Source organism: Protobothrops mucrosquamatus, unplaced genomic scaffold (genome assembly GCF_001527695.2).
Source record: "Protobothrops mucrosquamatus isolate PMUCROS unplaced genomic scaffold, P.Mucros_1.0 scaffold3202, whole genome shotgun sequence".
Taxonomy (NCBI): Eukaryota; Metazoa; Chordata; class Lepidosauria; order Squamata; family Viperidae; genus Protobothrops; species Protobothrops mucrosquamatus.
Window position 1 is genome coordinate 37,812 of NW_015389200.1, and position 26,121 is coordinate 63,932.

The 26,121-nt window shown below is 56.4% G+C and overlaps 1 protein-coding gene across 1 annotated transcript in view; it reads left to right on the forward strand.

Moving 5' to 3' along the window:
• Window positions 1–4,410: 4,410 nt before the first annotated feature.
• Window positions 4,411–26,121, forward strand: part of ABCA2 (ATP binding cassette subfamily A member 2) — a 31,391-nt gene continuing 9,680 nt past the window's right edge. Inside the window, exons 1-25 of the mRNA XM_029286264.1 lie at window positions 4,411–4,620; window positions 14,437–14,530; window positions 16,513–16,624; window positions 16,959–17,137; window positions 17,336–17,463; window positions 17,598–17,675; window positions 17,996–18,181; window positions 18,377–18,595; window positions 18,796–19,124; window positions 19,244–19,403; window positions 19,748–19,876; window positions 20,033–20,200; window positions 20,644–20,740; window positions 21,349–21,522; window positions 21,777–21,879; window positions 22,099–22,213; window positions 22,762–22,952; window positions 23,197–23,347; window positions 23,539–23,743; window positions 23,858–24,022; window positions 24,224–24,404; window positions 24,502–24,714; window positions 24,947–25,143; window positions 25,263–25,445; window positions 25,762–25,946. Coding sequence (XP_029142097.1) covers window positions 4,411–4,620; window positions 14,437–14,530; window positions 16,513–16,624; window positions 16,959–17,137; window positions 17,336–17,463; window positions 17,598–17,675; window positions 17,996–18,181; window positions 18,377–18,595; window positions 18,796–19,124; window positions 19,244–19,403; window positions 19,748–19,876; window positions 20,033–20,200; window positions 20,644–20,740; window positions 21,349–21,522; window positions 21,777–21,879; window positions 22,099–22,213; window positions 22,762–22,952; window positions 23,197–23,347; window positions 23,539–23,743; window positions 23,858–24,022; window positions 24,224–24,404; window positions 24,502–24,714; window positions 24,947–25,143; window positions 25,263–25,445; window positions 25,762–25,946 — 4,152 coding nt within the window. The remainder of the gene's footprint in view (window positions 4,621–14,436; window positions 14,531–16,512; window positions 16,625–16,958; window positions 17,138–17,335; window positions 17,464–17,597; window positions 17,676–17,995; window positions 18,182–18,376; window positions 18,596–18,795; window positions 19,125–19,243; window positions 19,404–19,747; window positions 19,877–20,032; window positions 20,201–20,643; window positions 20,741–21,348; window positions 21,523–21,776; window positions 21,880–22,098; window positions 22,214–22,761; window positions 22,953–23,196; window positions 23,348–23,538; window positions 23,744–23,857; window positions 24,023–24,223; window positions 24,405–24,501; window positions 24,715–24,946; window positions 25,144–25,262; window positions 25,446–25,761; window positions 25,947–26,121) is intronic.

The window sequence follows — 26,121 nt, forward strand, 5'->3', positions numbered from 1 at the left end:
CAGGTGGGAAAGTGACCAGAAACGCAATTGCTGCTTTGTGTGAGGAGCTGGCTTGAGGAACTGGGGTTGCTCAGCCCTCTTCCTTCCTCAGTCCCGGCAGATCTCAGAGCTGCAAAAAAGACAGAAGAGGTCAGGTTGCCCAAAGGATTGCAAAACATCCCCTACTGAATTAAAGGAGGTACAGAGCAGCTCGGAAGTCTCTTGTTCCGGCCCTTCTCTGCTCTTTGACCCGAGGAGGCTGGGGACTTATAAAACCTTAGCCTGATGCAAAGGAAGTTGGGGGCTGTTAAACGTGGAAGTGATGGATGAGACTTGAAAACCTTTGGGCTTTAGCACCGCCACCACCATCTGCAGTGATGCCTTGGTGTTGTTGCACACCAACTAGATCACTGTGGGGTGTGCAACCTGCTATGACTTTGAAAAATACGGAGCATTGTGATGCATGTAATATTTCATAAACAATATTTCTGTCTTGCATTTGGCTGCAGACAAACAGAATCTCCCTCTCCCTACCCCTCCTCTGCTGCCTCCTCTCTCTTAATCCAAAACTCAAGATGAGAGAAAGAGGGTCCCTGAGCACTGGTGAAAAGAGAGGGGACTCTGACGGATATGAAAATAGAGGGGCCCAAGCAGGGAGAACAAGGAAGAGAGACCTAACTCCAGAGAAAATCTCAGTTCCTTTTTCTACAACTTTCCCATTATCGTCCAACCAGCATTAAAATCTGACTGAGTTAATATCGTATTATTTGGGAGAGGGTTAGAAAATTGAGTGATTTGTTAAAGTTCAGCGGGATGTAACGGTGGTATTTTGTGGATGTTTTGATCTGAATTGCTTTCGCTTCTCACTCAGTCAGATTTTGTTCTGGAGAGAAGTTGTTCCTGGAAGTTCAACAGAGAGAGAGAGAGAGAGTCACAAAGCAGCCTGAAAGCAGTGAAGCTTCAGACTGTCCGTGAAGTGGGGCGGGTGTTGGTGGGGCTTTAAAGTTTTCTATTCTGGAAAAGGAGTTCATGAGAAGTATCTGAGCAGAACTCTTATTAACAAGACATCTGATTGATAGTCCTACTAATTATGCAGACTCTGGATCTTTTAGTTGATAAGGTTTCCTGCTTTCATTTGCATTCCTCTCCCCAAGTATTCTATTTTTGGCTCATGGTGTGCACTTCTATCTAACTGCAGAACAAAGAAAGCAAATGGGTAGTGCAAGGTAAACAGTGATCAAACTTGAACAATGTAATAATCAGTTTAGGACACTCTGCAATCTGCCTTAATTTAACTGGCATGGAAACCTGCACTGAAAAAGAGAATCCTTCAGATTCATAAAGATCCTGTGGGAGGGGGAAAAAACCGAATGTTTTAAGGACCTTTAAAAACCTTAAAATACCAGTCTCCAAGCAAAGTTGCAGGGAGCCAATTCTGAAGCCAGATGAGAAATGTTTGAAGCCTGCGGTGGTCCGTCTAATCCCAACAACAACAACAACACTGATTGTGAAAAAGAAGATGAACCGCTGTGCAAGGAATGGAGGATTCTGCACAACCCTTTAAACTGGCAGACCGCTGGCTCACTTGACGAGCAAGGGTTTAAGAGGAAGAGACGGGACGCTTCAATCATCAGGGATGCCAAATTGGTTTCAATCCAGTTTGCAGGATTTGCTGCTTTAAAAAACGCTTCCTTGGTTCGGTTTGAATGCCCCAGTGCAGCTGGGTCACTGCTCAGCGCTGGCTTTTCACTGAGTTTTCCCTGTATGTAGTGGGGAGGGACCAGATCCTCCAAGCTAGGATGGTGAGGGAGAGGAGAGGCAAGGGTGAACTTGAGTCCAGAAAGCTTTTCCCATGCTGCAGGACTGGTGCCAATCAAACCCAGGAATGATTAGGAATCAGATTTTAGCCAGGAGCCTGGAAAGCATCTGGACTGGGACGTCCCTCAAGGGTGCTCAAGATGGTTGCTTGAAGTCTTGCAGAACTATTTACCGAGCATCTCTAAATACGTTTTTCTCCCTGCTGCTAGTGCCACAGATGGCAACCCACCACATTTGCGTATGCCACCGACTCCTCCCAACACAAAGCGGCTCTCAGTGCCTCAAAGCACAAAGCACAACAGACAGCATCTCAGGAATAAAGCTCATAAAAACCACAGCTCCCCCCCCAAGGGTCTTCCTCTCTGTATGTCTTTTGGGGCAGTTTAAACCCTTTTCCAAAGAGCACATCGGGGCGGGGGGCACATGGCTACAGAGGGGGGGAGGAGCTGCTCCAGAACCAGGGTTGTGCATGTTGAAATATGAGGGGCCATGAGAAGAAAATGGTGCCACTGCTTTCCTGAATTCAGACGCCTGTTGAGTTCTTCACCACCACCACCCTGGGACAAAAGCTGTAGATCCCCAAAGTCAGATTAAGCCACAACAGGAAATGATGGCAGAAATTCATAATGAGCTTAGTTAATAAGGGGAAAATGTGAAGCAAGCAGATGATGCAGACTGTGCCAGGAACGAGAGAGGGTGAAGAAATCTTCTGAGTAAACATAGTAACTTTATGAATTGGTACTGCTGAGCTGGTCAGAACTGGTTGGTCAGAGGGAAAACCAACATTTGAATGAACCTGGCTTGGCTGTTCCTAACTAACTGCATAAAATTTAGCTTAATGAAATTTGTGTGCATCTGTGTGTGCATTCATCTATAGTTTCATTCCATCTGTTTCTTCCGCTTTTTGGAAGATGTGCCCAATGAGCATGGTTTGTTTATTCCTAATAAAGGTGCATTTTGTTAACTTTCCCCAGCTTCTCAGTTGGTTCTCTTGAGACATTTCATGGGCACCAGGCGATGTAGCTGCTTCTAGTAATTCTGAAAGTGCCCTGAGTTTAAGGAAGCAGAGCTTTCATATCCTTCCAGCAATTAAAATCAGTGTTCTTCTAACTGGCAATTCAAACTAATACTTCATTAAATATATTTCACGAAATAAATCAAAAGGAGAAAATAAGAGTTTGCATGAGTGGTGTGCAACGAACATTTCAACCCTACTGAAATGCAGATTAAAAATGGCAGTATCGGGTTAGCCTTGAAAACGAAATTAATTTTAATCTTAATTTTAAAATACAAAAGAGTTTGGATTAAGAGAAATTTATGTCTGTGCCCACAAAGTTAAGTTTTAGATTTTTAAAATACTAATTAGGATGGTGTTCGTTTGTTTTTTTAAAAAAAAAGCCTTTCCAAAACTTAAAAAGGAAACTGTTGCTACTTCACTAAAATGTCTGGAAAAATATTGAATTTGAAATCTATGCTTATAACTTCTGTTTTGGGGTCGGGTGGTAACAGCAGGTGGCGAGAAGCTGTAGGAGGGGAATTTTTGTCAGAACGGTTAGTGGGAAAGAGAAAAGGTAGAGAAAATACAGTGGAAGAACTTGGTTCATTTTTTAAAAAGGCTTTCATTTTGTTTCATTTCAACTTATCTTCATCAAAAACCACCGCTTTCTGTAAGTCTTATCAACTTGCGCAGAGCTGCCAGGTGTTGCTGAGAGCTGGGTAGCATAAAAGTTTAGTAACTATATTTTATTTATTATAAATCAGGGCTATTTAAAACTCCTGCCCAAGTGATACGGATTTATTTATTGATCGAAAACTAGCATGAACATAGGCTGTGACTAGTCAGAGAGAGACAGAAATATTTTCCTTACTCTGCCAATAATTGTCTAAAATACTGTTCGTTCTGCTCCACCTTTGATTGCTGCTCAGGGCCCCCTGGCAATACCCGCCCTTCATGGCATAAATGAACCGCCTGGCTGACTTACCCTGCCTGCTGCCTTGGTTCTGCCCCGGAGGAGCTCCTGCGTTGAGCGGAGGCGGAAGGCGAAATACCCGCTTGTGGTCTCTCCTGCTTATCAAAAGAAACCCGTCCCTGACACTTTTCGCACCTTGGTCAGACACAGCTGTATTGTGGGAAGTCTCTCTCTCTCTCTCTCTCTCTCTGTGGCCCCAAACCACATCTGGAACAGCTCTGCCCCAGAAAGGCGCACTGTGTCTCTGCTGGAGGGAGGCTGCAGCCAAGTTCCCTGCAGGAGGAGTTTTCGTTTGGGTGAACACAGAGTTCCCTTTCAGAAGGGGCCATTCCCCTGTGTAACTCCCCACCACCAGATCTGGCCCAAGCGGTTCCTTAGCTTGCAGCTCTGGAAGGAGATCTGGGGCATGAAAGCAAAAGGGGAACCGAGCTGGGGTGGCCCAGTTCAGTGCCAGCTGCAGGTCTGGCTTTGGCACCCCCCCCAATCTCTGGCTGCCCCCCAACAGCTGGGTTTTGTTTCCGCAAAAGTCTTGACTTTTGCAGCCTTCCCCCCCTTTCTTGGCTTCAGCTGGGCTGCACTGGTTCCTGAAATGGCCTTTATCTTGCGTCCTGATAACCTTTGCCCTGCTGGCTGGGGATAATGGATGGTGTGGTCCGGCCAAGGGGCTCGGGGCACAGGGGAAGCGTGGCAGTCGGTGTCCCCCGGGGGCCCTTCTGGGGTTTTGCACAAGCCCAGGAAAGGGCCCGTCGGGGAAGGTGGAGATGCTGACAGGAACTGCCGAGTCAATGAATGTCTGCCGAGAGAGGCGGACGGGAGCAGCGCCAGGACCTCGACCCAGCGGGGCCATCATGAGGTAAATCGTACGGGGGGAAAGGCGGGAAAAAAGGAACCGCCCCTTTACTCTCACAGCAACCAATCGCAGCCCAGATCCCCTCCTGCGGGGGCCCGCTGCCGCCCACCGATTGGCTGCTTCCCCACCGCTCTTGAAAGCTGAACTGTCTTGACAAGGCCGAAAGAAACTCGCGTTGTGGGATCCACACAGGATTTATTTTATTTTGTTTTATTTCGATCCTCCCAGCACTGAAAAAAAAGTTTTTTTTTTATTTATTAATAGTTTGCCGATCTGACGTTTCTCTCCAGGGGCAGCTCCTGCACCCGCCCCCGGGCTCCGCGGGTGTCCCACCGTTGCGAAGGGGCACCCTCGGTGTGTTTGTGTGAGGATGGCGGACCCACAACGCCAGGGCCCGGGCAGGGCGCTCCCGCCTTCCGCAGCATCCTTCCGCTGCAGGCACCGAGGAGGCCGGGAGAGGAGCCGGGGGAACACGCGGCGCTCCCGCGGCCACGGAGCTTCCTCAGGCGGCTGGATCGGTTCCCGAGGCAGCCTGCGGAAGGGGAGCCTCTCTCGGATTGGGAGCCGGCCTCTTGGCCGAAGACCGGGCGCCTCCGCTGCTGCGCGGCCCAGACAGACCCCTTTAATCCCAGTCAGGGGGAAGGGGAGGACCTCCGTCCTACATCTCCCAGCAGCCCACAGCGCGCTCAGAAGGAATTGTGGGAAGTGAAGTCCTAGCGACTCTGCCAGCCTCAGCCCGCTCAAGCCAGGGCCCGGGCGCGCGCCCACCCCCCATCTCCCCCCGGGCTTCTCCGCCGCCGCCGCCGCCCCTCTCCACGACGGACGGGAAACGCGCCGGGAGGCCTTTTCGGTTCTTCCAGGGGGAAACACACACACCCCCCGCCGCAACATCTGGAAGCTGGATTCCAGCAGCAGCAGCCCACCCAAGACCCCTGGACACAATAGCGGAAGTGCGATGTGAGCCCTGGGATCTTCCCCTATGGGGGGTCTCCTGCTCCTGTACGTGGAGGCTCCATTTTGTACCGGGGGCTTCCAGCTGGGCCGTTGATCCCGCATCGCCCTGGGGTTCGGTGGGCAGCGGGCAGCTGCTTCCAGCTTGGAGGAAACTCTCCGAGGGGTGAGCCGCGCCAGCCTTCTGCAGGTGGCCTCTGCTCCTGCCCCCGAGCCCTGGCTTAGCCGTCGCCTGTCGAATGAGCCCCGGTTCCTTGGGATCGGCCGCCCTGGGCTGTCAATAATCTGCAAATCCGCCAACGTGCCCTAACGCGTCTGTTTTTTTAAAGAGACGGGAGGAGGGAGGGAGGGAGGGAGGCGCTCTCCGCTGCCCCCGCAGGGTCTCCGGGCCGGCTGCCGCTCTAAGAGACCGGGCTGAGCCCCGCCGAGGCTGGGGGGCGGCGCTGGGCTCGCCGGCTTTGCGGTAGCCGCGGCGGCGGAGAACGGGGAGCGCCTTGGCCGGGCGGGGGCTGCGCGGCGCCTCCCCGGGAGCAGGAACTGTGCGGGAGCTGGGCTAAGGCCCGTCGCCCCGCCCCGCCCGCCCGCCCGCCTGCCTGCCTGCCTGCCTGCCTGCCTCTCGGGCGGGTGTGTGCGAGGCTGCCCGCCTCTCCCCCCGTCTGCAGCAGAGGGAAAGGATCGGCTGTTGCTCCGTCGAAGCCGCCGCCGCCTCCGTTCGGGCGAGGGGGTCGCCGCGGTGGGCGGCCTTGCGTTCTGCAACTGCGCCCCCCNGGAGGGGAAGAAAGGGGGGGAGGGGAGAAAGGGGACGGGGGCTGGGCGCCCTCCCCCTCGGCCGGCGGGGCTGCCCAGGGGCTGGCAGCCTTGGGGTGGCCGAGGTTTCCTTGCACTATTTGTCCAGGGGCTTAGGGAAGGGTCCCGCCGAGCAGCTGGGGTGGGCGTCCGAAGACCCCCTCCCAATCTCTCTGCTTCCACACTGTGGGGAAGGGGTCTGCTCGGAAGACCCTCTGCCGCTCGCTGGAAGGGCAGGAGGGGAGCTGGAGGGCTCGGCCTTTGTTGGAGGGGGTGAAATGCCGAGAGGGCCAATCGGGGCTCGAAATTCCCCCCCCCCCGTTGATGATGGCATTTGGAGAGCCTGCAAAGAGGCTGGGCGGAGGGCTGCCTCCACCTGTCCCCCAAAGGTGAGCCGTCCCTGCCGGCCGCCCTTCCCTCCCCTTTCCAGGTCAAGGGTGGAAGAGGCTTCAAAGGCCTTTTTGTAGAAAGAGACAGAAATCCGCAACAGGTCCTGGTGGGGTATCCTGAGCCTCTGAGCCTTCCCCAACTTCCTCTGGCTTGGAGATGGGGCAAGGAAAGCCCATCTCTGTCAGACAGCCAAGGTGTTGGGAATCATGGAAGTTGTAGTCCAGCACATCTAGAGAGCAACCAGGTGGGCCAGTTTGTGGGTTGTTTCCCAGCCCTTAGAGATGATAAGGGGGGCCGGGGCCGGTTTTGTCTGAACCAGGGTTGTCGGAATAAAACCCTGGCGGTGTCCGGCTTCATGTGGAAGGCAAAGCCAGAGGCAGGAGGGTCCCCCAATTGTGCTAAGCTGAGCCAAAAGCAGTTCAACTCTGTTGTTGACACAATTTTATCTCTGCTCCCCTATTTAAAAATAAACCTGGCATTTATCCCTCGTTAGCACCAGCCTCGCCAGGGGAGGCTTGGTTCTCGCTTTGCAAGGCGCTTTGCAATCTGTGTGGTGCTCCCAGCTGCCTGGCATCTGCCTTTCAGGAGCTCTGCCCACTCCCTGGCCTGTGGGACTCACGGCCACAGGTCCTGCACTGGCATGAATCATGATGCTAGTTGTGGAGAAAACTGTCCTTTCCTGCGGTAGCTAATTGTGCCGTCCTATCGTCTAGGAGGGGGGTATCCTCCTCATGGTGGGTGGGGGTTTGGGGCAGCGAGGAGTAGGAATCCCCCTCCTGTTTGCTGGAGGAAGTTAAGCTCTTCACTGGCATAAGAGTGGTCAGGCAGAGGCATCACCAGGCTTTAAGGCACCAGGCTGGCATGGAGGCGGGGCACTGGCATTTGCTCTCCTGCCCTTTTCCTGTTGAGGGACGGAGGCCGAAGCCTGCAGGGAGCTGACCAAGAGAGTTAGGGGCAAAGCGCAGAGACGCTCCCCAAAGTTATACGAAGGCCGTGATGTTACGTGAGCTCTGCAGGGTTTATCATCTGCAGCCCTTTTGTGGGGCAGCTTCATCCGTGGCTGCTGTGGGGTACAGCCAGAGCTTGAAAACCAGAATTGCAGTCCATAATCCAGGAGGGGATTCCTCCACCTGTGGAAATCAGCACCTGCTTGGTTCTTCTCCCCCCAGCTCAGGACCAGGGCTCCGATTGCGCAGTCTGGGGCTACCCAGGCACCCTAGATGTGCAGGGGGTGTGCAGGCATTCTTGTGCCACCCAGGGCTGGGGGGTGTCTTTCATCCCCCCCCCCTCTCTGCTGCATGATGATTAGACCATTAAAGAGGTTTCTGTGTGGCCAGCCTCACGGAGGCAGCTTGATCTGGGGCCCTTCTTAGGAAAGGGCTGGAGGAAGCCCTGGATGGGATTTTGGTGTTTAGAGCCGGGGCATCCCTGGGTCATTTGTTATCTTGGGGCAGCTTGATAGCCTTGCAGAGTTTGGCTGCTTCCTCTGGCATCGCTTTCTCTTTATCTTTGACCTCCCTCTGAACAATTCAGCAATCTGCCCGTTCTTGGAACCGTCATTTCATTTGCGGCCCTGGCTCCTGTCCTCTGCAGAAGAGAGAGAGCCTCCCCGGTGCTTGGCTCCCCTCCCCCTAATTTATGCCCATGGTAATGTGGAGGATCTGGCTAAGCCCTCTGCAGCAGCAGCAGCAGCAGCACCACTGGCTCAGCAGCTTGGGGGGGGGGGGCTGTTCGTATAAATTCTGCAGAAGCTTCTGCTGCGGAACAGCCGTTTGCTCCCTTTCCAGCGGAGAGGCTGGATTTCAGCTTCCTGGGCAGGGATGTGGCCCCTGGCAGGAAAGCCCAACCAGGGCTTGGAGAGGAGACCTTGCAAAATCTCCCTGGTCTTGAGGAGACAAAACAGTTCCCCAAAGGCAGGGGAGGCTTTTGTGTGGATGCTGACAAACCTTGCAGGGCTGTGTCCATTTTGACACCAAGAGCTGGGCTGGGCCTGACCCAACGGAGAGCTCCTTCTTTAGCTCTGGCCAGATAATAATAATAAAAAAAAAACCTGTGCTTTTTCTGGAACATTCTTCTGTTTTTGTTCCTTTTCTATTGGAGGCCCTCCTGTCTCTGTGTTGCATAGCAAAATAGACGAACCCTGTCGGTAAACTGATTTTCCTAAGAACAGAGCAAACAAAGTTTGTGTTGGGAGAGAACCTGGTTCCCAAAGCTGGCTGGGGAATTCTGGGAAGGGAAGTCCAGCCATCTTAAGAGTTGCTGCTCTAAAGGGAGTGGCTGCATTTAAGCCCCTTTTTTTTGCCCCCCTCTAGGAAATCAGGCAGGTTGGGTTGAACAATCCGCATAAAGCTGGTGCAGCCTCAAAGGAGAGACTCCTAGTCTGGCCAGACTTTGGCTAAATTTGGGGCGGGGGTGTTCACTCCCCCCCTTTCTGTACAAGCTCCTGCTGGATCCTGGTGAGAGGAGCAGAGAAGAGGCTCTCACATAGACGTGTCACATGTCTCCTGAGCATGGCAAATGTTGCTGGATTTTATTTACCTCCAGGGTCTTTAAAGGATCTCCTTGCTTTCAGATCCAGGTGAGGGGAGAAAAGCTGCCCTGAAGAGTTTGGGAGCTATGTCTCTGTATGATGAGGCCCCCCTCTATTGCTCCTCTCCTGGGGTCCCCCCGTCTGGTCCAATCTGGGGGCCAGAACAGCCTGGTCCCACTTGGTGCGCATCAGCCCAGATGGGTCTTTTCTTAGTATGCTGGTCTGTTTACAGAGACCTTGCAGATCTGAAGCTCGGTTAAGGGACATCTGGCGGGGGGGGGGGGGGGAGAAAGCCCTTTAGTTGCAGCTTTGACACAAACCCACACTCAGCTGTGGGTCTTTCCATTGTTCTTCCTGCTTGAAAAGGAGAGATTTTGCTGGCCTGCTGAAGCTGACCTCCCCGCCTGGACAAAGGGGGATTTGTCCACTAGGACGTCAACGCCACCTCGGCTGTGAGTTTCTGGGAAGCTTCTGAGAGCTGCTGGAAGCATCTTCTCTGTTTGATGCATGGATTTTCTTTGCCTGCCGTCCTCCCACCCACCCACCCACCCACCCACCCTCCTGCTCTAAAGCTAGGAACAGGGTGGGCAGTTCTGCTCATCTTTTAATCCTCTTGTCTTGTGCATGAAAATCTGGGGAGGCAGAAGCGAGGCGACTCTCTTGCAGCTTTTGACTATGTGCTGAAGATAGAGGGAGGGCTAAAGGCTCATGTAAGCAAAAAACAAACAAACCCCAACCCTGAGTAGAATAGCAGCTGTTTTTTTGGAGGCCATGAATAAAGTTGCAGATTTTAATTTTAGGCACTCAACTGGGTGTCATGCTAGGCATCCACCCACCTTATCTTTGGGCAGCTGTTCCACTAGGCACATAACTTGAGCTGTGCAGATCAATTTCCTCCCTCCCCCCCCCTTATCCCATGCTTTTTATCTTTAAGTTAGAGGGGAAGGGGGCTAAGAAGAAAAAGCCCTGCCTTTTAATCTCACTTAAAGCAAAGCACCCTTTAGACTACAGGAGAGAGAGGCAGTTTGTTGTTGTTTGATGCAGAATTCATATATTTAGAAACAGGCACAGATTTGTTACAGGATGTGTTTTAAAAGTTGAAAAGAAAATACTTTGTAATTAACTCTGAGGCTGGACATTCTATGGTGATGAAATCTTTTCAGATCCATCACTCTGGGGCTGGTGAGGAAGCGGCCAGGCCAGCTTCGGATCCCACGCGGGGAAGGTCTCTCTTTCCTCACACGGTGTGGGGTCTCTAGGCAGGACCCTCGTGGTCACATCCCTGACGTTTCTCACAACTGAAGGCAAGGAGGCTGCTTCCCCCGGCAGGGTGGCTTTTGACACAATGAGGCACAAAGAGGCTTGGATGGTGCAAACTGCTGGGTGCTACTCCCGCTGGGGGGGGGGAGACTTTGAACTGGTCCTTTTGTTCTGGGAGTTCAGCTCTTTTCATCCAGCCAGTCATTTCCTTCTCAGCAGTGAAGGCAACCAGGGGAGGCACACACCTGCCTTGCCTCAGGAGGGCAGGTGGTGCTTGGTGGCATGGCGAGAGATTCCCACGGGGGGGGGGGAACATGGGGCCATTCTGTTTGGCAAGTGACTGCCAGGGGCCCAGCCCTCCTTGCCTCTGCCTGAGAAGCTGCCCGCAGCTGCAGCAAGACCGGGGAGCTGCCCAGTGTTGCTTGCCTTGGGGATCCGGGGCAAAGTCATAATTTACCAGGAACTCTTTGATTTATCAGTCCGGAAGTGAAAGAGAGGGAGAGGTGGGCAGGGAAACAGGCCAGAAAAATGGCATTTCACCCCCAGCAAGAACACTAACAGGAGAAAGAGCATTAAAAGCCAGTTTGCACCTGCGTGACAGTTTTTTATTATTGCCGAAGGTGCCAAGGACAAATCCGATGCCTCCAGTCTGATCCTCCCCTTCCCAGACACCTGGCTAGGCCGGTGTTTCTCCACTTTGGCGACTTTCAGATGGGTGGGTTTCCACTCCCAGAATTCCCCAAGCAGCAAGCTGGCTGGGGAATTCTGGGAGAGAAAGTCCCTGCCTCTTGGTGTTCTCATGACTGAGAAACACTGCTCTAGAGTTTAGTCAGTTCTCCGAAGCGTCCGAATTCATCCCGGCAAGCTGCTTGGGGAATTGTAGTCCACACATCTTAAAGTTGCCAGAGGGGAGAAACACTAAGAGAGGCAGCCCCTGAGTGTCAAGATCAGCCGAGTATAATCTGTAGGTCAGTGTTTCTCAACCTTGACCATTTTAAGGCATGTGGACTTCAACTCCCAGAATTCCACAGCCAGCATTGCTGGCTGTGGAATTCTGGGAGTTGAAGTCCACATGCCTTAAAATGGTCAAGGTTGAGAAACACTGCTGTAGGTGGATTTCTCTAGTCCTCTTCCCGTGTCGGTTGACGGTTGTTAGCCCATGTTTTGCCACTCCGAGTTTTGCAAGAAGAAGAAAGGAGGAAACCAGACCATCCTTTTACTGCCCATGACTTTCACTGGGGGGGGGGGGAGGAGGCGCTCCCTCTAGCTCCTTCCTCCCAGCCCTGCACAGTTGCATCACAAGCTGTGTTGTCGTCTTCTGCTAAACAGCCACACACACACACACACCCCGCCCTTTCCTGATAGGGCACAGGTGAGTCTGGTAAACACTCCTGGGAGGAGTGCAGAGCCAGGAGCCTAGGCGGCAGCGGCACCCGAGAGCCACGGATTTTTCCGGAAAGAGCTGAGAAGTGCCTGGTGGACCTTTGTCCCATTTGGTCATTGCAAAAGAAAAAAAAAGAAGAAAAGAGGCTGCCAGGCAGCTGCCAGCCGGCCTGTCCTTTAGCCCACAGAGAGCCTACGTGAGCCTACGTGGGATGTGGAGGGAAGGAAAGAGAAAAGGCCTGTTTATCCAGCTGAGCAGGAATAGTCTCTTTCTGCTCTCCGTTTTCCACAGATCCTGCTCCTCTTCCAAGGAGGGGGGAGAACTTTCCCTCTGGGAGACTCAAAAGCAGAGGGGGCGGGGATGAGTGGGGAGCCCCTCCCATTGCTCCTCTCCGTCACCATCTTTGGGGAAGGGTGGCAGGGGTTGGATTTGCAGGGTTTTGGGTGTGTGTGTGCGAGCAGGGTCTGAACCCAGTTACTGTCGAGGGGTGATTCACTCCGGCGGACAGAACGGCGTGCCTGCTTGCAAGGCAAACCCGGATTTGGTTTCTATGGAAACGTAGCAAAGAGGATCTTCTTCATAAGGCTATTTTTTCAAAAAAAAATAAAATAAAAAATAAATTGCAAAGAGATCCAAAAGGGAAGGGGGGGAGCAAACTGGATCAAAGGCATGATCCACTTGCCCCCTCCCATAAAGGGCCAGCGGGGAGCCTCCCCTGCGCAGGTACCCCCCTCTGCGAAGACTGGGCAGGGCTCTCTGCCCCCCCCCCCGGGGTTGTGTATCTTTCCTTTCCCCCTTTCGGTTGTTGTGTGTTAACAGGAAAATTCTCTGTTGCTGGGACACTTCGATGTTTTTAACTGTTGAGGCAGTGGTTATTGCTGCAATTTTGCCCAAGGAAATCTCTCTGCAAGTATACAGGCAAAGACTTCCTGGATTCCAGAGTCACAAAGAAGGAAATAATAACGTGTGAAATAAATACTCTGCTTTGGGCTGCGGTAAAGCAGCCCCGTCTTGCAGGGGTTTGGCCCGAGGGTCGCTCACTCGGCCTGGAGAGCCAGGTGGGCTGCGGGCAGCACCACCCTCTTTGCCTGCCCTTTTCCAGTTGGCCAGCTTGAGCAAGGAGCCGTCCCAGGGTCCAGGTGTGGCTTCCCCCTCTTCGGTCTGCCTCAGCACTCCCCAGTTGGTCCTTGGGACGCCCCAGGTGCCGATGGCCCGAGCCCTTCGGAGGGACGATGCCGTCCGGCACCTTCCACTGTAAACACCACCAGGCGTGGCAGCTTCCTTCCAAAATGTTAATGGCTGAAGGCAAGACGGCCATTCTGACGCCCGAATGCTTGGCGCTGCCTGGTAGAAACCAACTAATAAAACAGGGCTCATGTTTCTGGTGACAAAGTGACAATTGTGAGCTTCCCATCAGTAAACAAAGGAGGAGGGAGCCATTGGGGAGACGGCTGCCCTCCCTGGAGGAAACGTGCCTTGTGGCTTGACTCGGGTTGGGCGTGAGAAGCTGGTGGATCTGAAGCCCGAATGCGTCTCTGCCCTGGGCCTTTCCCAGCAGAGGAAGCTTCTCATTGGTACCTGGCCAAAATGTTTCCCTGCATGCTCCCCTTTTCATTTTCAAAAGAGAATTTCAACCTCCTCTGAGTGATCTCCAGGCGGGATACGAAGATCCTCCTCCCCCCATGTTCTTTGCATGTCCCTCCAGGGAGCTTCCTTAGTGTGGGAATCTGGCAGGGGAGGGGGGGACTCGGTTGCTCAGGTGTGGCCTCCCGAGTTTCAGGCAGCCTCCAAGGAAGGCTAGGACTGTGGTGCTGAAGCCTCCCCCCCCCCGGGTCCCCATTTTAGGAAGGCCTCTTTAAGTCAACAACTCCGGGGAAGAACCAGCCGGTCAGTCGTGGCCAAGGGCACCTTTACAGGTGGACCCTTCTGAGGAGAGAAAGGGGTCACTTCTGTTGGGTCTGGAGGGGAGGCAGGCGGTGTTCGGAGCTGCCCTAAGCATGAAGAGCAAAATGGGGGTCCAGGTGGGCAGACGGGGTAGGAAGGGGTGCTGGAGGGGTAGGAGGGTCTGAGTGGGGATCTTGCTCAACGATGCTCCCTCCCTCCCTCCTTCCCCATTTTCACAATACTTTGAATGCTCCATTGCCCGGCATCCTGGGCTTGCACTAGTTAACCTCACTCAAACAGAACAAACATGGGATGTTGCCACCAGAAGAGCTGGAGCGTTGTGTGTTTCGAATCTAGGTCAGTGAGTCAGGAGGCCTGGTTGGCATTCCCAGGTTGTCGTCCTGATCCACTTCCACCCCCTTGCTAGCAAAGGGGCGGGTGACTTGGGGGAGCCTAAGCCACTCTCGGATTTGGGAGTCCTCGTCAGCCTGTTCCTTCGGCACAGAAGATGCCAGCGGGGTGCCTGTGTCACCCCCTTTGCCTTCCAGCCAGCTCCTGGGCAACGGGGGGCTCTGCCTGGAGGTCTCCCCCTGGCCTTCGACTCATCCAAGCTCTTTCTCCCCCCCCCCTCCAGTGGGTGCTCTCCTTCGAAATCTTCATCCCGCTGGTGCTCTTCTTCATCCTGCTGGGGCTGAGGCAGAAAAAGCCCACCATCGCAGTGAAGGAAGGTAAGCCCCTGGCTGCCCGGAGGAATCTGGTAAAACGGGTGAGTCTTCCCCGATGGCCGCAGGCACAAAGTCCACAGGTGAAGCCTTTCACCCAGTGGCAAGAAGGCCTCCCCGGGAAGACAAAGCCCAGCGAGGGAGGCTGCGCCCTGGAGTGAGCCCGCTGTCCCTGCCGAAGACGTCCTAGCTCAGAGGGAGGGGCTGCCTGGAGCGAGCCCGCCTGGTGCAGAAACTCCTGCAGAGATGCAATGGGCAGCCTCTCCCCAGAGCGGCTGCCCCAGCCAAGCCAGATGGCAAGGGTGCTGGCTTTGGGGCCTCCCCAGGAGTCCCAGGGGCCACGGGGGCCGGGAAGGGATTCCCACGCGGTTGCAGCTGATCAGGGTTTGTCTGAAAGGAGCCAACCTCCTGCAACCAGGCAGGGTCATCCGACTTAATTGAGCCCCGTTGCAATTGGGAGCAACCTTCAGGTGCCCCCTTTGGTAATGCCCCCTGGCCCAGGGGAAACGGCCCAGACTGCCAGTTCTGCCCTCTGAGGCATCATGGCCATGATCTGCCCGATTTGCTTTGAGGTTTGTTTTTCTTTTGTTTCTGAAATGTTTTTTTTTCTTCTTTCCCCCCCACTCTTATTTTGCTTTTCTTTTCTTTTCCCCGACCTGACTTCTTTTGCGCCTGTGTTACCTCTAGTCTGTAAGTTGGTTTCCTTTGGGCAGCAGCCACGTCTTCGGGAGGCTGTTTGCCCCCTAGTTGACTAACATTGTTTTAATCCTGGCTTTCCCCAATCTCCTGTCACGTTCGTAGCCCTCCCAGTCATGGTGGCGGGTAACCTTTGGGGGTGCCACAGGGGCAGAAGGTCCTCTGCAAATTCAGAATCCAAGGCCCTTCCCTAAACACCACCAGCTCCTTTGCAACTTTGGGAATCGCAAAACCCTCCAAAATCAGGGCAGCCCCCCAAAAAGGCCGCAGAGGGTTATTTGCCACCATTGCGATCCACCTCCCTCTAGATCCATACCTAGCTTGTTTATTTCCGCCCCCCCCCATCCTGCTTTCTTTCCTGCAGTTGATCAGAGTTGGGCCCTGGAGGGTGTTACGTGGCTTAATTCCCTCCTGCCCCGCCTAGACCATCCTCCCCGTCTTTTAAACTTGCCCCCTAGGATGTGACTAACAGGTTGTCCAAAGCCATCTGCCTTTGGCCATGGGGGGTGAAAGGTCACTGGTTTCCTGGCTTCTGAGCTGGATGGGTCACCAACTCAGGCGCTTGCAGAACCGCCAATGCCCCCCGACACGGAAGCACCGGACAATAAACACAACTAGATCTCGGTGCATGTTTGTTGAGAGACTAATCGTTCTTCTGAGTAAACCTTTCCTGGAGGGAAATGGTCGGATCAAGCTGCGTCTTTTGAAATCTCTGGAGATCCTGGAATTCAGGCCGGACATTTAAAGTCCAACTTTTTATTGTCTGAAGAAGGGCACCTAGAGCTCTAAAACAAAATTGTAATATTTTTTTTTTTTAAAATTGAGTTACGGCAAATTTATCTTTGCGGATTGGTTTTAAACCTCGTAATACTGGGGGAAGGTTTTGTTTTGGCTCCAAATTCCACTTGAGAAGAGGCTGCCAGCAGACTGGAGTTCCGCCTTGGGACAGACACGATGCCAGCTTGGTTGTGTGCAAAGGACCAGCTTCTCCATGCTGGTGTTCTCCTGAGGTGCTGGACTACAGAACCCATACCCCCTTGCCAAGTGTCATGGGCCATGTGATCCAGGGCATCTCAAGAGCACCCTTAGCTTGGAGAAGGCCAATTCTGAGGGGGAATTTGATAGAAGGACCGCTGACCTTTAACCCTCTGAACTGTCCCTCTGGCTAACTGGAAGGAACTCCCCCAAACTGATCTGACTTTCACACTGCTCTCCGAACTGGTTGTGGGTCTTCTTACACACCCTGTCAGGTTTCCACCCACCCCTCTTTTCTCACACTCTTCCTTCTCTAGCTTACTACACAGCATCGCCCCTCACCTCGGCCGGCATCCTGCCCGTCATGCAGTCCCTGTGCCCCGACGGGCAGCGCGATGGGTTCGGCTTTCTGCAGTACTCCAATTCCAGGTGGGTCCGCACCCCAAACGCCCCGGTTTCCGGCATTCCTGACAAAGGTGGTTGGCGGCCGGAGAGAGGGGCTTCCCGAGGGAAAAGGGCCTCCTTGGCCCCTCCGAGGCCCCTGGAGCCCTTCAGGGAGGCATCGGTCACCCTTCCAGTTGCAAGGGGGGAGTTTTGGCTGTCGTATTTCCAGAGAGCAAACGTGGGCAAGGCTGGGCAGACTTCAGGCTGTTTTCTCCACCAACTCTGGCAAGGGCAAAGGGCTGAAGGAAGCCAGGGCACCTCTCAGGGTGCCCCCCCCCCCGTTCACACATGCCTCCTCCCCCCCCCATCTTCCGTGCAGGGTGACCCAGTTGCTGGAGCGGCTGAATGAGGTGGTGGAGAAGAGCAACTTGTTCGACCCGGATCATGCCGGCCCAGAGGAGGAGTTGGAGTCTCTCCGGCGCCACCTGGAGTCTCTCGGCAGCAGCAGCAGCAGCAGCGGGCCCAGCGCGGTGGAGACCCAGTTTGCCAGCCACACAGGTGGGTCGGGGTCCTCCCCTGTGGGGAAGGGCAGGCCAGGATGCAGCTGCTTGTCTCTTCTGGTTGCCCGAAGGTTGCTGCGTCTGGGGACACGCCGAGCTGCTGCCCGCCTGAGGGTGGGCTCTCTCCCTGTGTGCGCTCCCTGCCCTGCCCTGTCTCCCCCTCCCCATTTACCTCCTTTTCCTCCTTTCTTGGCAGCCCCCGGCTTCTCCCTGGACGCCATCGCCAAGGACAAGACGGAGCTTCACCGCTTCCTCATGCAGAACCTCTCCTTGTCCAACGAGACGGTGGGGCTGCTCACGGGCTCCAGCATCAACCTGAGAGAGGTTGGTGGGGGAGGAGGGGGGGAGAGGGTGTCAGCTGCAGGCACAGACCTGGGGGGACAATCAGGCTGCAGGCCTGGAGGGGAGGGGAGGGGAGGGAGTTGCAGGGGGTCAAAGATTGAGAGTTCTCTCTGTAGGTCTACCGGCTCGTCTTTGGCATGTCTCCCGGCTCTGCCGATGGCTTTGGCCCAGTGGACAAGCGGCATCGCCCGGAGGTGAGGCTTCGTGTTGCTGGTCATGGCAGGTGGGGGAGCGGAGAGGGAGGATGGACAAGGGGCTGGCTGGGGCGATAGGTGGACTCTGGCTGGTTCAAGAAAGGGGGGGGGGCGAATGGATTGTTCCCGTTTGGTCCAAAAGCCCGGTCCGTCTGTCAAAGACTTCGGGGGGGGGGAAAGCATTGCGATAACCGAGGCAGGGAGGGGGCCGGTGGTGTGTAAAAGCCCCAAGGAGAGGGGGATGAAGCCGCAGAGCCTGAAGGGCATCAGCCGGATTTGGAGGGTCTCCAGTCCCACTTCTCCACTCTTCCCCTCCCCAGAAAAACTTCCTGGGCAGCCTGAAGATGATGGAAGATGGGCTGGTCCGGCAAGCGCTGCGACACCCCCTAAAAGGCGCCCAGCGGAAGGCCATCCTCCGGCTCTTCTCCCACGCCATGGGCCTGGCCAGCCCCATGGCAGAGACCCCCAGCTCCGACAGCCCACAGTCCTTTGTGAGAGACGTGGAGGTGAGGGGGCCAGGAGGAGGCCAGCTGGGGGATTGGGGAGGGGGCTTCAGGAAGGCAGGGAGGGGGCAGCCACCGGCCTCCCCCAGCCCCAACAATCCACTGTGCCATCACGGCCGGTCTGCTTGCCTGGGGGTCCCGACTGGGCCCTCTGGCCATTCCTTCGGTGACCACAATTGCTTCCTTCCCCCCCCCCAGAACATCCTCTTCACCCCCCCTGTGCTGGAGAACCTGACGTGTGGCCAGAGCCAGGACGAGCTGAGACGCATCCTGGTCATCCCGGAGAGCCAGCAGCCTCTCCTGCGGGCCTATCGCACTGCTGTCTGCAACCGGAGCTCCAACCTCCGGGCCGACTACTTCAGGCAGCTGGCCGTGGAGATGAAGGACCAGCTGGAAGCCGGCAAGGTGGTTGAACAGGTGAGGTGGGCAGGGGAGACTCTTCTGCACTCCCCAGCCCTCGGGCATCCTCCTCCTGCCCCGAGAGCCTCATCTCCGCGTCCGGTGCAGGGTCGGGATGGGCACGGACTGCCGAGAGCAATTGCACCCGAGGAGGAGGAGGAGGGGGGAGGAGGAGGAGGAGGAGCTCCTCGGCTGCAACCAGATCTTTCACCCTGCAGCTGAAGCTGGACGAGGTGAACCACACCCTGACCCAGAGCCGCCTCCATGCCCTGCTGGAGGACCTGATGGAAATGGAGAAGGTGCTGAAGGACCTGGACATCCTCTCTGCTCTGGCTAAGCTCCTCCCCAAGGGGGCCTGTGTCGCAAAAGCGCCCCCCATCGCCCCCAACAGCACCGGCTCCGCTGCAAATTTTACCTCTGGCACCAATTCCAGCTCCGAGGAGGGCAGGGCCGAGAGCGAGTCTCCGGCCGAGGATCCCCAGGGGCAGTGCTCGGCGTTCGTGCAGCTCTGGGCCGGCCTGCAGCCCATCCTCTGTGGGAACAACCGGTGAGGGCCCCGGGTGTCTGGGCTTTCCTTTGGGGTCAGGGTCCGGAGCGGCCTGGAAGCCGCTGCTCAGAGCCGGCGCGGGCGGGCATGCCGGTGACCTTCGGAATCTGACCTTTCAGGACGATTGAGCCTGAGGCGCTCCGGCAGGGGAACATGAGCTCTTTGGGCTTCACCAGCAAGGAGCAGCGCAACCTGGGCCTCCTGGTGCACCTCATGACCAGCAACCCCAAGATCCTGTATTCGCCCGTTGGCACCGAGGTGGACAGGGTCATCCTGAAGGTGGGCAGAGGGCAGGAGCGGGCAGAGGGCTTCTGCATTCGGGCTTTTGCTCAGTTGATGCGTCCAGGGATGCCTCCTGCCCTCTCCACAAATGTAACACACACACGCACACACACACACCTGGGCATCTCCACTTTTGTGTATTGACCTTTGGAGAATCACAGCAAGCGGAGTCTCCCCCGTGCTCCCTCCGCTGCCCTGCCTTTCCCTGAGTTGCAGAGAGATTTATTTTCATCCGGGGGGAGAGGGGGACTCGGCACCCAAAGGAAATTGTCCTTCCCTTGAATATCCCCCCTGCAAAGTCCTTGAGGTCTCCTGCTTACCCCCCCCTCCCCGCACTACAGGCCAACGAGACCTTCGCCTTTGTCGGGAACGTGACGCGCTACGCCCAGGTCTGGCTGAACATCTCCGCTGAGATCCGCGGCTTCTTGGAGGAGGGCAAGTTGCAGCAGCGGATCGTCTGGCTGCAGCAGGTATGGGGGGTGGGCATTGGCTTGAGCCCCCCACCCCACCCTGGGCAGCAGGGAAGAGGGCTGGCGAAGGGAATATGGATTCCGCCCAGCTCAGCTGAAGCCAGAGAGGAAGGGGCTGCCAGCTCTCACAGCCTGCTCTGTTTGCCCCCCCCCCAGATGGCGGAAGATCTTCACAGGCACCCCGAGATCCTGAACGTCTCTGACAGCTCCCTCCTCCAAGCCTTCATGGAGAGCAACCTGTCCCTCTCCAACACCAGCACTCTTCTGCAGCAGCTGGACACAATCGACAACGCTGCCTGCGGCTGGATCCAGTTCATGTCCAAGGTGGGTCTCGCTGGACCTCCTCTTGGACGAGAAAGTGAAGGGTCAAGCTGGGCTCCTCCCTGGAGATCTCGCGGTTGGAAAGTCAAGGAAGGAGTCCCAGAAGAGGGCATGGCCCTCTTGAAGATTTGAAGGGTATTTTTTGGCATGGGGCCGTTCTGTAAAAAGTCATGGTTTGAAAAAGCAAGAAAGGATTTAAGATTCAGATGGCTTAAAAATGCAAACTGCCAGAATAGGCCTTTTTCTCAGAAACTCAGGGCAGGGGCTGCGGGATTTTCTGAGCGCCTCTGTCTCTGTCCCCAGAGGCAGGGATCATCTCGACTTCCTCGGCTCTAGGGTGGTCACACACACACCCCGGGACTGGGGCTGCCACAGGCAGCCTCCCCTCTGGGGGGACCCTGATTATGGGGAGTCCAAGCGTCTCACTCGCACCTGCCTTTCCCCAGGTCAGCGTGGACATCTTCAAGGGCTTTCCGGATGAGGAGAGCATCGTGAACTACACTCTGAACCAAGCCTACCAAGACAACGTCACCGTCTTTGCCAGTATGGGCCTCACATCTTCCACTTGAGTACTGGGACCAGCAGTTGGAGCACTGGGGCTTCCGGGGAGGACTGGCCTCACTGTAGTGGGGGGGGGGAGGAAGAGTTCCTAGAGGTGGCCTTCTAACACCCATAATCCCCAGGATTGGTGGAAGAGGAAGGGTGGCACCAACGGCTTCAGCACTGCGGACAGCTCCTAGCCTATTTATATTGCAGTTTGCCAACCTTGTCAAGTATTGAGATGTGCAGGTGTCCACTCCCGGAATTCTGGGAGGTTGAGCCTGCTGACTGGGAATTCTGGGAACTGAAGTTCACGTGTCTTAAAGATGACAAGGTTGAGAAACACTGGTGTGTTGACGTCCTGATTGCAGAACGTTGCGTCTCAGAGCTCCTGTGTGTAAGGCTAATGCAGTAGGTGCCGTAGAGAGATAGAAATATGGATTTATGGGTACGTTGACTTGAGAGCCCACCTATTATTTTAGAGAAGATGGCCTGTTGGTTGAATGCCTCATCCCAGGTCAACACCTGACCCCCTTTGGGGCCGAGCCAGTGTGCTTGCACTTCTGTCGCCTCCCTTGTGGACTGTCTCCTTTCTCCTTTGCCTCCCAAAGGTGTGATCTTCCAAACCAACAAGGATGGCAGCCTCCCTCCTCACGTCATGTACAAGATCCGCCAAAATTCCAGCTTCACGGAGAAGACCAACGAGATCCGGCGGGCGTATTGGAGACCCGGGCCGAACAACGGGGGCCATTTCTACTTCCTGTATGGCTTTGTCTGGATCCAAGGTGAGCCCAGCGGGCTTCTTCAGGGCCTGAAGAGACGGTCCCTTTTGCTGTCCCACGTTCTGTGAAGGGGTCTCCTTCGGCTGTGGGTTAACTAAGCGCACACGTCAGCAACAGTTCCTTGCCCTTCGTTTTTGTTATCCGTGCGCTGTCAAGGCGAGTCACCTCTGGGGGCCACAGCGCTAGCCCTCGCAGCCGGAAGAAGAGATGCCCTGAGAAGCATCGGCATAAACCTCAATGCTTCTCTCTTTCCACAGACATGATGGAGCGCGCCATTGTCAACACCTTTGTCGGCCGTGATGTGGTGGAGCCTGGCAATTACGTGCAGATGTTTCCCTACCCCTGTTACACCCGTGATGAGTGAGTCCCCTTCCCGGCCTTGGGACGTGGCGCTCCCTGGGAGAAGGGCAGAGAGGGTCTCTTCCCTGGGGGAAGGCCAAGGAGGCCAAGGAGAAGGCCCAAAGTGCTGTGCTCCAAAGAGGAGCTTCTGTCGGCCTGGCCCTTGACCCACTCACTCCTCCCTCCCTGGGGGGGGGGCTCCTGGGCTGTGGACGAGGCTCCCCTTTCCCCTTCCTCCAGCTTCCTGTTTGTGATCGAGCACATGATGCCCCTCTGCATGGTCATCTCCTGGGTGTACTCGGTCGCCATGATGATCCAGCACATCGTGGCGGAGAAGGAGCATCACCTGAAAGAGGTGAGGCTGCAGGACTGCTGCCCGAGGCCAGAAAGAGACCCAGAGGCAGGCAAGGAAGGGGGGCTGGGAAACAGTCCAAGGGCGTGGAAGGCCGTGCTGGAAAGCCAGGGCTTAGCCGGATGCTGCAGCTGGGCTCTGCCCAAGCCGGCCTCCTCCCTTCTGTGGCGTTCCCTGCGGATCGCCCTCCTTGCCTGTGTGCCAGGAAGGCCTTCCCTTCCGACGCTGCTGGCGTGGCGGCGTCCCTCGGCCGCCCTGCTTAATGAGACCAGGATGAAGTGCCGGGGCACAGAGCCAGCCAGGCAGCGAGCCTGCCTTCGGGCGGGTGGCTGCATCCCTGGCAGGGAGAGGAGAGTTGGCAGGGGTGCCAGCTGCAGGGAGAGATGCCACCCAGGCAGGCAGGCAGGGAGAGGCCCTCGCAAGAAGCCCCCCTGTCCGCAGCGATTCTGCCTTGGAAAGGCAGCGGAATTCCCACCCACCCCAGTGCTGAAGATTCAGAATTTCAGAATTTAGGAGAGTTTTTGGCTGATGCTCTGCCCGTGCTCTTGCAGGTGATGAAGATGATGGGGCTGAACAATGCCGTCCACTGGGTGGCGTGGTTCATCACAGGCTTTGTCCAGCTGTCCATCTCGGTCACTGCTCTGACCGCCATTCTCAAATACGGGAAGGTCCTCATGCACAGCGACGTGCTCATCATCTGGCTCTTCCTGGCTGTCTATGCCGTGGCCACCATCATGTTCTGGTGAGGAGGGAAGGTGGCCTGGCTGACCCTTGACCTTCACGTTGTGATGCTTTGCAAAAGAAGGAGTTGTGGTCTCCTGCCTCCCCTGGAGATGCCCTGCTGAGCAGAACAACCTCAACCTTCTCCCTCAACGTAGCCCCTGGCCGAGGATGATGGGCTTGGGGAGCCTGCTTAGCTAAGCCCATTGTTGCCCCATCGGCAGAACTGCGGCCTGTCGCTGACCTCTCCCCCTCTCTTCCCGCAGCTTCCTGGTGTCCGTGCTGTATTCCAGGGCCAAGCTGGCCTCGGCCTGCGGGGGGATCATCTACTTCCTCAGCTACGTCCCCTACATGTATGTGGCCATCCGGGAGGAGGTGGCCCACGACAAGATCACCGCCTTTGAGAAGTGCATTGCTGTGAGTGCCCGGGAGGGGTGGCAGCAGAGATCTGTCCCTGTGGGGCAACGGCTCCTCTTCCAGCTGGGGGGCCTGGGCTGCTCGTGGTTGGGCATCGGCCTGGCACAGCAAGGGCATGACCCAGGAGCTTCCAGATTTTTCTCAGCCCCCTGAGGAGTTTTTCACCCTTGCCCCTCTCCGCTTCTCCCCAGTCCCTGATGTCCACCACGGCCTTTGGGCTGGGCTCCAAGTACTTTGCCCTCTACGAAATGTCGGGCGTGGGCATCCAGTGGCACACCTTCAGCCAGTCCCCCGTAGAAGGGGATGACTTCAACCTCCTCCTTTCCATGATGATGCTGATTGTGGATGCCGTGGTCTACGGGGTGCTGACGTGGTATATCGAAGCCGTGCACCCAGGTGGGGTTTTGGGGGGACTTGGGGGGCTGGGTTGCTTTCTCTGCCCCTGCTGGCTGCAGCTGCCACACTGGCAGGGAGGGCTCCTGCTGTGCCAACCGGTGCTTTTCCCTCCAGGAATGTACGGGCTCCCTCGGCCGTGGTACTTTCCGCTGCAGAAATCCTACTGGCTGGGAAACGGGCGCACCGAGACGTGGGACTGGTCGTGGCCCTGGTCAAAGAGGACCCCCCTGAGCATCACGGAGGAGGACCAGGCGTGTGCCATGGAGAACAGAAGGATGGGTAAGGGGCTGGGTGGGAGCAGAGCCAACATGGGGCATGGTGTGCTTCGTGGAAAGCGCTTCCTTTCATTTGCCTGTCTTTGAAGACTTGCACGGGGCCCCCCGGCCAGGGGGGCTCTGGAGAGGCTGTGCTTTTTCCTCGGACGCCTCAGAGGCAGGACCCCCACCCCCTCTGTTCTCTGCTCTTTGTTGACTGCTGCAGAGGAGAGCCGGGGCATCGAGGAGGAGCCCACCCACCTGCCCCTGGTGGTCTGTGTGGACAAACTAACCAAGATCTACAAGACCGACCAAAAGCTGGCGCTGAACAAGCTGAGCCTCAACCTCTACGAGAACCAGGTGGTCTCCTTTCTGGGCCACAACGGTGCCGGCAAGACAACCACCATGTGAGTGTGGCAGGCGCCCCCTCGCAGGCGGCAGGGGGAGGCCTGGAGGGGGGGCCTCGGTCTGACCCCCTCCCTGCGCCGCTTCCTTCCCACGCAGGTCCATCCTGACGGGCCTCTTCCCCCCGACCTCCGGCTCCGCCACCATTTACGGCCACGACATCCGGACAGAGATGGACCAGATCCGGAAGAACCTGGGCATGTGCCCGCAGCACAACGTCCTCTTCGACAAGCTGACGGTGGAGGAGCACCTGTGGTTCTACTCGCAGCTGAAGGGCATGGCCAGGGAGGAGATCTGCAGGGAGATGGCCAAGTGGGTGTCGCCCTCCTCTGGAGCCCCCAGCGGTCTCGGATCCCAGCTCCCATGCTCCCCAGCCGGCAGGCCCACTGTGCCCTTCCCTCCTGCGTTGTGCAGCCTCTTGGGCAGGGGGAGCTTTGGGCTCAGATCTGGATCCCTCCTCCTCCTCCTCCTCCTCGGGGCAGGCCGGGCGAGAGTCTTCCCAGAGGGGATCCCAAGTGAGCCCAGCTGGCTTTCCTCCCCACAGGATGGTCGAGGACCTGGAGCTGACCCACAAGTGCCACTTCCTGGTGCAGATGCTGTCCGGAGGGATGAAGAGGAAACTCTCGGTCGCCATCGCCTTCGTGGGGGGCTCACGGGCCGTCATCCTGGACGAGCCCACAGCCGGCGTCGACCCCTATGCGCGCCGGGCCATCTGGGACCTCATCCTCAAGTACAAGCAAGGTGGGTCTGTCTGGGGTGCAGCTGTGGCGCCTAGCAGGTCCCTGGTCTCCTCTCTCCCCCCCTTGATGGGCTCTTCAGCCCCCACGTGGCCCACCTGCCCTTCTTCTGCCGCCCCCCAGGAAGGACCATCCTCCTCTCCACGCACCACATGGACGAAGCTGACCTGCTGGGCGACCGCATCGCCATCATCTCCCACGGGAAGCTGAAGTGCTGTGGGTCGCCCCTCTTCCTGAAAAGCACCTACGGGGACGGGTACAAGCTGACGGTGGTCAAGAAACAGTCGGACACCCGGACCAACACCGGTCAGTGCCCCCCCCCCGCCCTCCTGTGTCCAGGGCAGGATTGAATCCTCAGGCTTTGAGCTGGGGCAGCCGTGACTCTGCCTTGGTCCTCTGGCGTCCTTGGCCTTTCGTGCTTAGGTAGACTTCTTCTGAGCAGAGAGGCTCAAATGGCTGTCAGGCTCTCTGCAGACCCGCCTCTTTCCCCCAAAACTGCTGGTTTCTTTTAACATCACCCAATTCCGCAGCTATTATGGTGGTCATGCTTCCGATTGGGAGCAACGTCCCTCCGTCCTCTTTTTCCCTTTGACCCTCTGGTGACGTTCTCCTCCCTCCCCAGAGACGGGGCTCCCGCGCAGCCCCCCCTGCCCCTCGGCCACCAGCCCCTGCTCCGAGGAGAGAGTCACCCAGTTCATCAAGAAGCACGTGGCCTCCTGCCTCCTCATCTCCAACACCAACACGGAGCTCTCCTACATCCTGCCCAGCGAGGCCGTCAAGAAAGGCGGCTTCGAGCGGCTCTTCCAGGTGGGCGCAGGGGCTTCACCCACAGCCCTGGCAGTGCCGGGGGGGGCAGCTGGGGAGGGCTGCTGCGTTGGTTTTTAAGTTGAGGGCGTCTTCCTTTCCTGGAGGGAGGGGTGGAAACACATAAAAGGTGCTTTAAAGCAGTTGGATGGTGATCTCTGGGTCGCTCTTCTTCTGA